Raw genomic sequence first — 13,325 nt, forward strand, 5'->3', positions numbered from 1 at the left:
CTTTTTCTTCTTTCGTCTTCTTCTTTCTTCTTCTTTTTCTTCTTCTTTTTCTTCTTCGTTTTCTTCTTCTTTTTCTTCTTTCTTCTTCATCTTTTTTTTTTCTTCTACCACAACTACTACCACCACCACCACTACTACCACTACTACCACTACTACTACTACTACTACTACTACTACTACTACTACTACTCGGCAGGAGACAAGGATCTTTCCAATTAAGTCTTGAGCACTTGTTGTTACCTACTTCTTGTCACAGTAACTGGATATTCTCGATTTTTCTTAACAATTATGACCCACATGTCCCGAGCGATGACTTGTCCGTGACTAGTTAGTGTCACGTTTGAAAGACACTAAACACTGTAGCGAGTCTATGAAGCGTCACTCCAAAGCACGTCAACTACTCCCTGGCAATTCACGTTCCCTTAATTTCTCTTCTGTCTCCCTTCATTACTCAACCCATTCTCTTACCTTCCCCTTCCCTCCCCTTCCCTTTTACCTTCCCCTCCCCTTTTCCCTTCCCTTCCTCTTCCCCTTCCCTTTCTCTTCCCTTCCCCTTTCCCTGCCCCTTCCCCATCCCCTTCCCTTTCTATTTCCCTTTACTTCCCCCTCCCCCTTTTACCCTAGTGAACGTTACCTGTCACGTCGGCGCTCGTCCGTCCGTCGACAGCTATCAACCACGCATGCCGCGGTGAGCTGCAGATTTGCTCTCGCCTCTCTCTCTCTCTCTCTCTCTCTCTCTCTCTCTCTCTCTCTCTCTCTCTCTCTCTCTCTCTCTCTCTCTCTCTCTCTCTCTCTCTCTCTCTCTCTCTCTCTCTCTCTCTCTCTCTCTCTCTCTCTCTCTCTCTCTCTCTCTCTCTGTCGCACTCATTGTATGGCGTAATCCTCGGAAAATGAATGAGAGGTATGACAAGAAACAGAAGAAGAAAATACATATACTTTTTTTTTTTGTAATCTACGTAACACCAATTGCTTAAGTTTGCTCATGGGTTGGTTTGACCTAAGGTCACTGCACGAATGTATATATATTGACCTTTCCTTGACCCTGACTGATGTCGTGTTAGGACAGCTTCATGTGTTCAAACGTACTCCTCCTCCTCCTCCTCCTCCTCTTCTTTCTCCTCCCCCTTCTTCCTACATTCCTCCTCCTCCTCCTGTTTATCTTGTTGCTGCTGCTGTTACTCCTCCTCTTCATCCACCTCCTCCTTTCTTCCTCCTACTTTCCACCTCCTCCTTTCTTCCTCCTACTTTCCTCCTCCTCCATTCTTCCTCCCCTTCCTGTTTCTCTAGCTACTGCTCCTCTTACACCTCCTCGTCCTCCTCCTCCTCTTCCTCCTCCTCTTCGTCCTTTAACACTGTTTCCTTGCTTCCTTCTCCTCTCAGTCTTGTGTCGCTCTCTCACCCGAGGTGAGTACCACAGGTGTGTGCCTCCCAAAATAATTCTGGGCGACACTCCCTCTCTTCCCTCCCTGGGCCTGGTTGGCTGCTGCCCCCGGCCCTGCCCTGCCCTCGGCGGCCCCCCTCTGCCGCAGCCGCAACCGCAGTCTGGACGACGGAAGCGACCGTTGCGGTTGTCATCTTCAGCGTGTCCTCTTTTTTTTTCCCTCCCGAAGGGGAGAAGAGGATGGGGTGATTCGGTCTCGAGGAGAAGAAGAAGAAGAAGGATTAATCTTGGTGGTTGTGACGGACGGGGGTGATGTCGGTGGAAAAACCTGACACACGCTGAGACAGGGCGAAGTGTATGTGTGTCACAAGTGGTGAAGGCCAGCTCTGACACAGGGGGGGAAGCGTGTGTCATAAATCCAAGTGCTGTGTGTTTCGCGTGTCAGACGCTCACTAAGTGTCAGGTCCCCGGGGAGTGATTAGAAGACAAAGAAATTCCCTTTGGGAGAACTCCTGACGAAGGAGCTGTATCCACCTCTCCTGTAGGAGGGGCTGCTGGTGGTCGTGGTGGCTTCGGAGGACATCGGGGACCATTTGGTCTGTGCAGTGATGAACCCGCCCTCCTGAGACCCGAATTCGTGCGCGTGCGTCGTCGGTTGGGAGGGCTGCGCGCGGGCGGGCGGAATTCGTGGCCTCTTGCGCATCTTCGTTGTTTCGGGGGGAACGTCCGTGTCGCCTTTGGTGCCCAGACACACTCCGTGCCCGAGCTCGCTCGAAGTCCAACTCTCGAACTCGAGTTCGAAGAAAAGAACCAAGTTCCTCCGCTTCTGCCCTTGAGGACCATCTCGCGCCTGCCTTTGAACTCCTGGAGGCGTTTCTCAAGACTTTAATAAAAGCGCCTGGCGGCGCTCTGAATGAAACGATGAAGAGGACTTGACTGAAGAAAAGGAAGAAATCTGTCGCTGGAGCTTGAGAAGATTTTGAGCCTCCAAATTCCACTTAACAACAAGAGGACAGCCTCTTGACCGCATACGTTGTAGGGGCTTGAGATTTGAAGCCTCCAAGCTCCATTTAACAAACAACAAACAACAACAAGAGAACTGCCTCTAAACCCATTAACTCTTTGGGCTGGGACCCTTCATCTGAATAATAAAATCGCCTGACGACAGCGGCGAAAGGGAGAATCGAAGAAAGCCTTGACCCTCAGACAGTTCGGGGGGCGTTTCCCGAAGTCCCTTTGGCTCTAGATAACTCGAACTGGGAAACGACCCGAGGCCCTCGAAGTCCCGAAGTCCGTTTTTGAGCGGAAGAGCTAAGCCTGGGGAACAAAGGCACCTGGTCGGGTCACCGAAGAGGCCTCCAAGTGCAGCCGGAAGGAAGATCCTGTAGAGGATCTTGCGGAACTCCTCCCAAATCTTTCCCTCCACCCTCCCGTCCCCTCCCTTCCTTTCTTCTCCGCTTCCCTGTCCTCTTCTTTCCTCCCCTCCCTAACCCTCTTCTCCCCTCCCCCTCCCTAACACTCCTCTTCCTTGTTCTCTCCCCTCCACTCCTCCCCTTCTCTCCCTTCCCCAGCCCTCTTCTTCCCTCTCCTCCCCACCCACGTCACTCAGTCACAGGGCGTGGCGATGCCTCAAAGACGTAGGCGGATAATAACATAGCCTAGGGCTCTTCCGCTTCCCTCCTTCAGATATGGAGAACCCCGCCGAAGAGGAAGGAAGGCCTCTGCCACAGACTGGGGTCCCAGACCCTTGCCCCTCGCTGCAGCAGGCGCAGCAGGAGGGTCAACCGGGTGGACGGGGAACACCCGGAGGTCATCTTCCGGGCGAGAAACGCGTCACCAGCCCAGTACCGGGTCCCCAGAACAAAGTCCACAAGTCGCTCGCTGAGGGCACAGAAGCCTTCCCGGACATCACGTCCGTTTCCTTCGCGAACACCTTGTCCGGAAGTTCCCCGAAGGAGATCATCACGAGCACCGTGACGGAGATCGTGTACCTGGAGACACGGACAACGAGCCCCCGGACAACGAGCCCCCGGACAGCGAGTCCCCGGACAGCGAGCCCCCGGACAGCGAGCCCCCGGACGGCAGAACCTCCCGGATCGAGTGACGAGGCCTTCCTGGCCATCGCTGAAGAAGCCCCCGGGACTAAAACTGAAGCCCATGTTTCCAAAACTGAAGTTCCTGTTGCTGTCAGTACCAAGACGAACTTGACCAGTTCTGGGCAAAAGACGGTTACCAGTATTGAGACTCACTACGTGGTCAGTTCTGAGACTGACGTGGCCAGTTCTGAGACCACCGTGGCAAGTTCTGAGAGCAATGTTACCAGCGTGGCCAGTTCTGAGAATAACGTTTCTAGTGTGGCCAGTTCTAAGAATGCGGCCAGCTCTGAGAACACTATGGCCAGTTCTGTACACACGGTGACCAGTTCTGAGAATGCATTGGCCAGTTCTGAGACCGCTGTGGGCAGTTCTGTAAACAAAGTGACCAGTTCTGAAAATGTCATGGCCAGTTCTGAGATCTCTAAGGACATTTCTGTAAACACATTGCTCAGTTCTAAGACTGCCGTGGCCAGTTCTGAGAACGTAGTGGCCAGTTCTGAGACCGCCGTGGCCAGTTCTGAGACCGCTGTGGCCAGTTCTGTAAACAAGGTGACCAGTTCTGAAATCTCTAAGGACATTTCTGTAAACAGAGTGCTTAGTTCTAAAACTGCCGTGGCCAGTTCTGAGACTGCTGTGGCCAGTTCTGAGACCGCCGTGGCCAGTTCTGAGACCGCCGTGGCCAGTTCTGTAAACAAGGTGACCAGTTCTGAAATCTCTAAGGATATTTCTGTAAACAGAGTGCCCAGTTCTAAGACTACCTTGGCCAGTTCTGAGAATGCAGTGGCCAGTTCTGAGGCCGCTTTGGCCAGTTCTGTAAACACAGTGGTCAGTTCTGAGATCGCTGTGGCCATTTCTGAGAACACAGTGACCAGTTCTGAGACCGCTTTGGCCAGTTCTGTAAACACGGTAACCAGTTCTGAGACCGCCGTGGCCAGTTCTTTGAACTCTGTAGGAAAGAGCGAGACCCGGACGGCTATCGAGACCCCGCAAACTGACACGAAGACTTCAGCGAAGACCAGTAGCAGCCCCAAGACAACCCCTCGTGAGGCTCCCGGGGAACCCGAGGCAGACTCTCCTGCCGGAGCCAGTGAGACGCGCATTGCCAAACGTGAGACTCACGTCGAGACCTCAGAGGTTCGTTCTTCAAAGACCGAGACCTACTCGGTGACCAGAGAGACCTCTGTCAATATTAAGACTACAGGAACAACTACAGAAGCTTCTGGGGCTTCTGACTTGGCTTCCTGTGAAATTGGAACCACCGTGGCTGGTCCTGGGGGTCCCATGGTGACCAGCAATCGCGGGGTAGCCCCTAGCAGCCCTAAGCCCCCTTCTGCCAAGCCTGAGATCCCCCCAAAGCCCACCACTGTCAGTCCCAACAGGCCCCCCGGCAGAGATATCCCCCCCTCAGGGCGAGATAAGCCCCCCGACGCCAGTACTAAACCCCCCTCACCCAGACTCGAGGTGTCAGGTCATCGAACGGAGGGCCCCGGTGCCAAAGTCGAGAGCCCCGGTGCCAATGTCGAGGGCCTCGGTGCCATCATCAAGGACTCCGCCGTTGTCGTGGTGTCGTCTACTCCCGTTTCTACGCCTTCTGCTGCGCCTCCCACAGCGTCTCCTCCTCCGTCCACTGCCGCGTCTTCCGCAGGTACCCTCCTTGTTGCGCAACAGTCGACAGCCGACAGTTGCGTAGTGCATCACACCTCACCCTCCAACGCAACACCACCACCCTCCACCTCCTCCTCCACCTCCACGTCCACCACAGTGACCTCCTCCGTCCTCGGTGACACTCGCGCCCCCAGCAGCGTGTTCGTGGTGATGAGGGCGAGCTGCTCCTCCTCTACGTGTACTTCGACCTCCATCGAAAGGAAATCAGGATTTGCCACGCCCCTGCCTGCTGGAGGCCATCAACAGCAGCGCCTTCTGCAGGGGAGTCAAGGGCAGCAGGTTGTTGCGAGAGAGGTGGCCAGTGTAGCCAGTGAGAGTGTTGGTAGTGGAGGTAGTATCGATGGTGGTGGTAGTAGTAGTGCCGGTAGTGTTGGTGTTGTAGAGAGCGATGACCTTGTTGACGATGGTGGTGGAGGAGGAGGTGGAGGCAGCGAGATCGCCGTGTCCTTCCGCCGGAGCGTGATGGAAAACTTCCGTTTGTCCGGCTACAGCAGCGACGACGAAGTCAGCCGGGGCCCGACCCGGTCCCGGACGTCTGACTCCTCCGGCTGGGGTGCCCTTGGCGCCACGCCCCCTGGCGCCCCTCCTTCCGGGGCCACAACGAGCAGTGACGTGAAGGGTGCGAGGACAGGGGTGAGTTGGGTTGGCACCAATACGTCCAGGGGGCCAGCGAGCGGCGCCAATATGGGGCGGAGTAGCTCGTGGGACGAGGGCGTGGAGGGCTCTGCCAGTCCCATCAGGCTAGATGGCACCAAGACCTGGTCTGGCTCCACGAGACGAAGGGCGGGGCCTTACGAGAACACGAGCGAGCACTTCCACAGTACACGTGTCATTCGCTGCAGCGGGAAGACACTGAGCATGACGGGGCATGACACGGCACTCCTGAAGGCAGGTGACGGGATAGACAGAAACACGGTCTCAGCCGTCATCACTCGCGGAGCCGAGGCTGAAGAGCCAAAGGAGCCACGGGCTCCCGAGGCTCCGAAAGCGGTGGCTCCTGCTAAGGTTAGTGTCACGGCTGTCACGGCAGCCGATGACATCGGCGTCTCCGCCAGAACGGCCTCAGCCGGCGCTGACGTTTCAGTCATCTCCGCGGTTTCGGCCGGGGTTAGTGTTAGTGACGCGGCTGCTCCCTCTGGTTTTCCTGTCACGACCAGTGCCTCTGTCGACTCGGATCACGTCTCGTCTTGCGTCCCCGATGCTTCAGTAGGCGCCGGTTCCTCCCCCGATATCCCCAAGACGACCTCGAGCGTCCTCCCTCCGCAGGACGCACCGCCCGCGCTGGAGTCCTCCGCTCCTGCAGAAGCCCCGCGGGACGAGAAGAAGGAGCGCGCGAGTCGAAGGGCGGCCTTCCTGGCAGCGCAGGACTTCTACGCCCAGAGCAAAACGGCCAAGACGACCCAGCGGACTTTCAAGACTCGAAGAAGCTTTGTTCCTGGCGAAGGCGCCGAAGGGGACGGACGCCCGGTAAAAGAGATCAAAGAATATGGATCCTTAGGGCGGAGCACGGAGAGTGGTTGGCAGGGCAGCACCCCTTCCCCTAGGAGGGCGCTGTCCGTCGGAGACGCAAAGAGTGATGACGAAGGCGTAGGATCCAGCCGAGGCGACGGGAGTGACTCGCCCATGATCGCCACGCAGAAGGAGATCGCCAACGTCGTCAGTAACATCGTCAACAAGGGCACCTACTTGACGCTTCGAACGACGCGCAGTGCCAGTCGGGAGGGGGTCACTTGTGCCCAGACAGAGGACGATGACACCACCGGTAAACCGGTACCAGAGGTCGTGGACACCGGGAGCCGCGGAGGAACCCCTGGGGCGGCCGCCCAAAGTTCCTCATGGCAGTTCCAGAGCACCACGGAAACTACTCGAGGAGGTTACGCTGAGAGGATCGACGAGACTCTCTTGTCCCTCAAAGGCGACTCCGGAGGAACTTCGAGTCCTGGCGTTTATCGCAGGAGCGAGAGGTCCAGCATGAGTCCTCTGGCCTTCAGGAGGAGCGAGTCCGGTGCCGGGAGTCCTCTCGTCTGCAGGAGGAATGGCGAGGGCAGCGCCAGCCCCTTGGTTTGCCGAAGGAGCGCTCCTGGAGGGAACCTGAGTCCCCTGGTGAGTCGAAGGAGCGATGTCTTCGGCAGACAGAAACTAATCGAATTGTCCAGAACCGAAGAGGAGAGGACAACGTCCACGGCGGTTGTCAGGGCCGAAGAAGGAGCCGGCACACCTTCAGAGTCGGTGAAGACCGAGATGAAGGAAGACTCGGAAAGGGCGACGGAGGAGGGGAAGGAGGAAGACTTGAAGACTAAGGAGAAGACGGGCGATGCGGAGGAGGAGTCTCAGAGTGAGCTACCCGCAAAGGGATTTGTCGCCGACAGACTTTCGATATTCAATGCCGCCGTCGCCGCCGCCGCCGGTACTGGAAGCCCGGTCGTGATGAGGAAGTCGACGCAGGTCAAGGAGGAGTCCAGCACCACGAAGGTCGTCACCAGAGATGTGTCGACCGTGAGCTCGAAGGAGATCGAGAGATCTCGGGTGACGGAGTCGAGTTCGAGTGCTCCGGCGGCGGACCGCCCGCGGACCTCGGCGGTCGCTGAGGGCGGACAAGCCCAACAGGCGAGCCAGACCACCACGAGAGAGTTCGTCTCAGGGTCAAGGACCGTGATCAGGGGCGGGTCTTCCCATATCGCTGTTTCGAAGGAGGAGGCGGTGACTTCTGAAGAAGGGCGCCCGTCGGAGAAGAAGAAGACCGAAGGACCAGTGGAAGGAGAGACTTCGACCCCGACGGAGGGAAGTGCCCCCGCAACCAGTCAACCTCTTCGAGTCAGTTCGGCACAAGAAGGAGGATCGACAACGGCGTCAACCACGGCTGATCGGGAGAAGGAACAGGTGACCCTCGTCTATAGTTCTGGCCGTCGTCGACCGGCCCAAGACGACGGTCAGGCGGGGACTGACTCTCAGGTTAGCAGAGGAACCCGAAGCACTGTGACGTCATCGACGGTCAGCAGCAGTCAGACGTCTCAGCAGGTGCAGCAGAGTTACACCGCTGTCAGAAGTTTCGCCACCCCACGTGTCGTCGCGACGCCGAAGAAGAAGGACGTGGCCGAAGAACGACCTACCGCGCCGTCCACTAGTCCTGTTGAACCAGCGAAGGTCTCCTCAGCAGAAATCAGCACCGGAAGCCCTGCTGAACCAGTAAAGACTTCAGCAGAAATCAGCACCAGCGGCCAAGCTGAACCCGTAAAGGTCTCCTCAGCAGGGATCAGTTCCAGCAGTGTGAGCCAGGTCAGCAGTATCAGCCAGGTCAGCCAGGTCAGCAAGGTCAGCACTGTCAGCCAAGTCAGCAGTCAGACCACGGTCAAGAAACAGGACTCCACTAGCAGTACTTCTGTCAGTCCTCCTCCTCCACCTTTAAGCCCCAAACCAGAAATACTCGCCAAGTCACCTGTTGCTCCTTCATCACCTCCTCCTCCTCCTCGGCCGATGAGCCCCAAGCCTGTGAAACTCCCGCAGGCGGCCGTCAGCCCTCCTCTGAGTCCGAGGTCGAGCAGACTCTCGTCCTCAAGCTGCGTCAGCCCGACGTTTGGGAGCAGGGTCTCCAGGAGCTCGTCAGCGAGTATCAGCTCGACCGTGAGTATCAGCTCGACCTCGAGCCGGAACTCGCCGGCCGAGAGGGACTTGAGCGAGGACGAGGTGACTGTCATCTCGTACAGGTGCGCCACGCCGAACTATCCCTCGAACTCGGAGATCCGAAGTGATGGCTCGCGGTCTCCTCTTGTCTCGGACAGCCCCTCGGACACCGAGATGACCTCGGATGGCGGGGAGGAGGTCATCCGGGCCGGATTGGTGGCAGACCGCCGGGCCATCTTCTCCGGCGCCTGCTCCCCTCTGCAGAACAACCCGCGGCAGCGTCAGCCAGGAGGAGGACAACCTCCCTCAGGCCAAGAGCGCCTCACTGTCGAAGAATCCAAAACCAGCAGCAGTGAGGCGAGGGCCATCGTCAAGTCTCGTGTCATCGTCCGAGGACCAGGAACTAGAATGGTCTTTCCTGCCGAAGGCCCGAGTGGCTCCTTGAGCCATTCGGAAAGTCCGTTCAGTTCTGCGGGGAAGGACACGGCGACTTTGGTGGATAAGGCTCGGGTAGTCGGAGGATCTTCCTCCGAGTCTCAAGCGGCGGATCGTCGGACTAGTTCGCGCGTCGCCAGTGAAGCTTTGGAGTCGCGGGTTGTCCACACTGCAACCGGGGCGGTCGGATCCCGGACTGCCGCCGTCCGGTCCCCGGTGTCGCAGTTCGAGAGGACGGGAGCGGAGTCTCGCCTGGTCACTTCCGGAACCGCCGCGAAGTCGCAGATAGCAACATCATCGAAATCGGAGACCGCCCGAGAAGCGGCGGCGGCGACGACATCGCAGCTTCCCTCCAGCGGGGAAACTGCGAAGTGGCAGACCACCACCACCGTCAGGTCCTCGAAGTTGGCCGAAGAACGCCTGAAGTTCTTGAGGAGAACCATCGCCGAAGAAGGGGAACAAGAAGTTCGGTCCTCTGTTTCTTCCCCAGGGCCTTTGTCGCCTCGAGGTCTCGACACCCCTTCTTCTTCTGTTACGCCCGCAAGTTCGAGGCACGACTCGACTGCGACGGAAGAAGGAGAGGACGAGGAGGCCAGGGCGTTGAGGATGAGGTTGGCCTCGAGTTTGAAGTCCCACTCGAAATCCGTGGACAAAGTGACGATATACGCGGATCCCAACATCAGCAAAACGACCACCACGATCGCCACGCAGACCGAAAGAGACGGAAACGGAGTTTCTGCCGCCCGAGGAGGAGGAGGAGGAGGAGGAGCAGCAGGAGGTAGAGTGACTACCTCCTCCTCCTTCTCCTCGATCTCCTCCCTCTCCTCGACCTCCTCCTCCTCGTCGACTGTGACCGACGTGACCTCGACTCAGGTCACCTACAGAAGGAAGTTGTTAAACGTGGAGAGTAGCTCCTCGAGTAGTGGCACCAAAGTACCCGGGAGTCTCGAAGTCCCGGGCGAGGCGGTGACCTCGAAGGAAGACCTTCGCGGCGGCAGGAACAGGGACTCGCACTACCTGTCGGTGCTCTTCCAGGACGATGATGCCCTGGAGGAGGCGCTGAGGGAGTTTACCGAACAGTACAACCTCATGAAGGGCGAAGGTACGGGAGGAAGGTCGACCGGGGATGGTGATGATGCACGCAGCGACCTTCAGGTGCTGGGCTGGCGTCCTTCATGATGGACAAGAGTGACGTGTGGTCGAGGTTGTTAGTGCCGTTATTGGTGCTCTTGTTGTTGTTGTTGTTGTAGCTGTGGTGTCCCCCTCCCCCCCTTCCCCCTCTTCTTTGTGAATGGCTTAACCCATGTGTGTTGTATTTATTGATTTGTGAATGACTTGTCGTCGTTGTTGTTGTATTGTACTTGGTGAACGTGGCCTTCAAGTCGTCCCGTCATTGTTATCATCGTCGTTGTCGGGTATCAGTAACGCTATCATCACTGTAATCTTTATTTTGTCACACTTGTTGTTGTGTAGATGTACGGATCACCCATAGATGGTTATTGTTTCATGATAAATTACATCGGAGATCTCAAAACTCAAACCTCCTCGTTTCCTTTCGACCCTTCAGTGTTCAACTGAACAAGATCGCATGGTAGCTTAGTAGATATCGAAGTAGATTTAGGTTGATCAAAGGCGAACCGAGGTTAAGGGAAAAAATCAAAATAAATGGGATTACTTTCAGGTGAATAAAGTCACCTGGTGATATGGTAAATATACAAGGGATTAGATATTTTTGTTCATATATATTGGTGTTTTGTTCTTAGGTGCAAGAATATGCATATTGGTGCTCTTGTGATGGCCTGGCGACAGAGGAAAGGGGCGAGATTGAGTGCCACGGGATGAATAAAATCGCCTGACGACAGCCAAAATTAGAGGGGAAAGTGCCACACGGTACGTAAGGTTTAGGGGGGACAGTGACGTAAAGGGCCACACTCAAAGATGGGGCCCTGTGGGTGTGGACCCTCTGTGGCCATCTGTGGCCCTCTGCCGGTTTCTGTCTACCACCTGTCAGGCAGCCGGCGCCTGGCCGGCCCGGCCGGCAGGGCGAGTAGCCAGCTGGCGCCAGAAGGGTCAGCTGATGAGAGAGTTTTGGTCCGAACCAGCTGGGTAGGAGGGCAGGGCAGGAGACATGTAAGAGGTAGAGGAAGAGGAGGAGGAGGAGAAGAGGAAGATAAGGAGAAGGTAGAAGAGGAGAAGAGGAAGGAGGAGGTAGAGGAAAAGAAGAGGAAGGAGGCAGTAGAGGAAGAGGAGAAGAGGGAGGAGTGAGAGGAAGAGGAACAGTGGAAGGAGGAGGTAGAGGAAGAGAAGGAGGAGGTAGAGGAAGAGAAGGAAGAGGAGTTAGAGGAAGAGGAGGAGGTAGAGGAGGAGGTAGAAAAGGAAGGAGGAGGTAGAGGAAGAGGAGGAGGAGGAGAAGAGGAAGGAGGAGGAGGAGGGAGAAAAAGTGTTCTCTTCCTCATTCCTCTTGAACGACACTGTTGTTTGTTGTCTCGCGATGACCTATTGGTGCTTAGTAACTTTTTTCTTTCTGTGCACAAGACCGTACGCTCGTAGAAGCTATTTCCGTCTGCCACAGACGAGAATAGGGAAGCTATAAATTTGTCTCCATGAAGTTAAAGAAAATAGATAAATGAATAAGTGAATGCATTTTTTGCTGTGCATGAAATAGTTTCTCTCGTCTAGATAAAATCGCCCGGCGGCAGAAAAAACAAGAGGAAAAGGACTACCCGGCATGTAAGGACCGAGGGAGGAAAAAAAACAAAAAAAAAAACGTATCTAAACAGGAGTCTTCCCTTCCTACCTCCTGTCCCATTCCCGTCTCCCTATCGGTGGGTAAAATCGCCTGGGAGATTTTACCCAGAACGAAGTATGTAAAGACTCTTTCCCCCCCTTTCTCTCTCTCTCGCTCTCTGTCTGTCTTTCTGTCTCTCTCTTCCTCTCTGTCTGCTTCTGTGTGTGTGTGTGTGTTTGGTCAACCCAATAGTGACGGTGATGTTGCGAGGTTGGAGGAGGAGGTGTTGACGAAGGCGTGGGTGGTGGTGGTGGTGATGGGGTTGAACTGCAGATGAACAGGTATTGCACAGCTCTTGGTGTTTTAGGTTGCGCAAGCACGCACGCATTGAAAACACAGTCACACATACAGCCTCTCTCTCTCTCTCTCTCTCTCTCTCTCTCTCTCTCTCTCTCTCTCTCTCTCTCTCTCTCTCTCTCTCTCTCTCTGTGTGTGTGTGTGTGTGTGTGTGTGTGTGTGTCACTCATTCCTAAGGCTTTGAGGATTCTAGACACAGAAATTTGTTGAAGAGGAATTCAAAGAAAATATTTCGTGGCAATAATCGGATCACATGAAGGGCGACAATTCTTCATGTGGACTATCCTAGGGTGACAATGCTTCACGTGGGGCCTCCTGGGTTTACGATTCTCCGGTTGTATAAGTTGATGACAGTAAGCATAACCCTCATTCAACCTAACTTAACCCAACCTAACCCAATTTTTATTCCACTGTTGATATTCGGCGTATTGGGGTGACAGTTCTTCAGGTGGGATCTTATGGGGTGACGGTTCTTTATGTGGGCGTTCTGGGGTGACAATTCTTAGCCCAATAAATTAGTGTGTCTATTCTTGGGGACAGTATTGAACTGAATGGGTGAAGTGGTAGAGATTGAAATGGAGAAATTAAAGGCACGTACCAAAACGGGAAGAGTGTAGAGGGGAGTGGTGTATGTAGGGAATGGAATGGGTGGGAGTGGTTTCTATGTCTTTGTTTTTTGGCTACCTCCTGTGTAAGGGGGGGGGGGAAAGCTTCTGGTATATTTATGTATGTGTACCAGAATGAAGGGACTATGATCAATTTTAAAAGCGTTTTATTTATTTATATATTTATTGATTAAAGTCACGAGTCAATGAGTCAGAAAGTGTAACAAAAATATCCTCGACTGAAATCTCTTTGATTAATTATTGTGTAAAGTACTTGGGTACATTTGTTGTTGTTGTTGTGGTTGGTATTATGTATACAGTAGAGAGTAATCTAATGCATTTTGCTTGAAGTTTCTTCATAAACGAGCGGCAAAATACATTTTAAATGCTACACAGATAGCTGAGCAAAAATTCCATAAACCTATTTTAGGACAACC

At 54.9% G+C, this 13,325-nt stretch overlaps 1 protein-coding gene across 4 annotated transcripts in view; it reads left to right on the top strand.

Moving 5' to 3' along the window:
* The first annotated feature begins 1,430 nt into the window (after nt 1-1,430).
* MICAL-like (protein) overlaps nt 1,431-13,325 on the top strand; it is a 63,374-nt gene continuing 51,479 nt past the window's right edge. Inside the window, exon 1 of one of the 4 annotated variants that reach the window (XM_076210690.1) lies at nt 1,431-10,300. In XM_076210690.1, coding sequence (XP_076066805.1) covers nt 3,070-10,300 — 7,231 coding nt within the window. In that variant the 5' untranslated portion in view covers nt 1,431-3,069. The remainder of the gene's footprint in view (nt 10,301-13,325) is intronic. The other 3 variants (XM_076210688.1, XM_076210687.1, XM_076210686.1) reach the window with 3 other exon arrangements.

The sequence above is a fragment of the Oratosquilla oratoria genome, chromosome 27 (genome assembly GCF_046742065.1).
Source record: "Oratosquilla oratoria isolate Oo_2021 chromosome 27, ASM4674206v1, whole genome shotgun sequence".
Taxonomy (NCBI): domain Eukaryota; kingdom Metazoa; phylum Arthropoda; class Malacostraca; order Stomatopoda; family Squillidae; genus Oratosquilla; species Oratosquilla oratoria.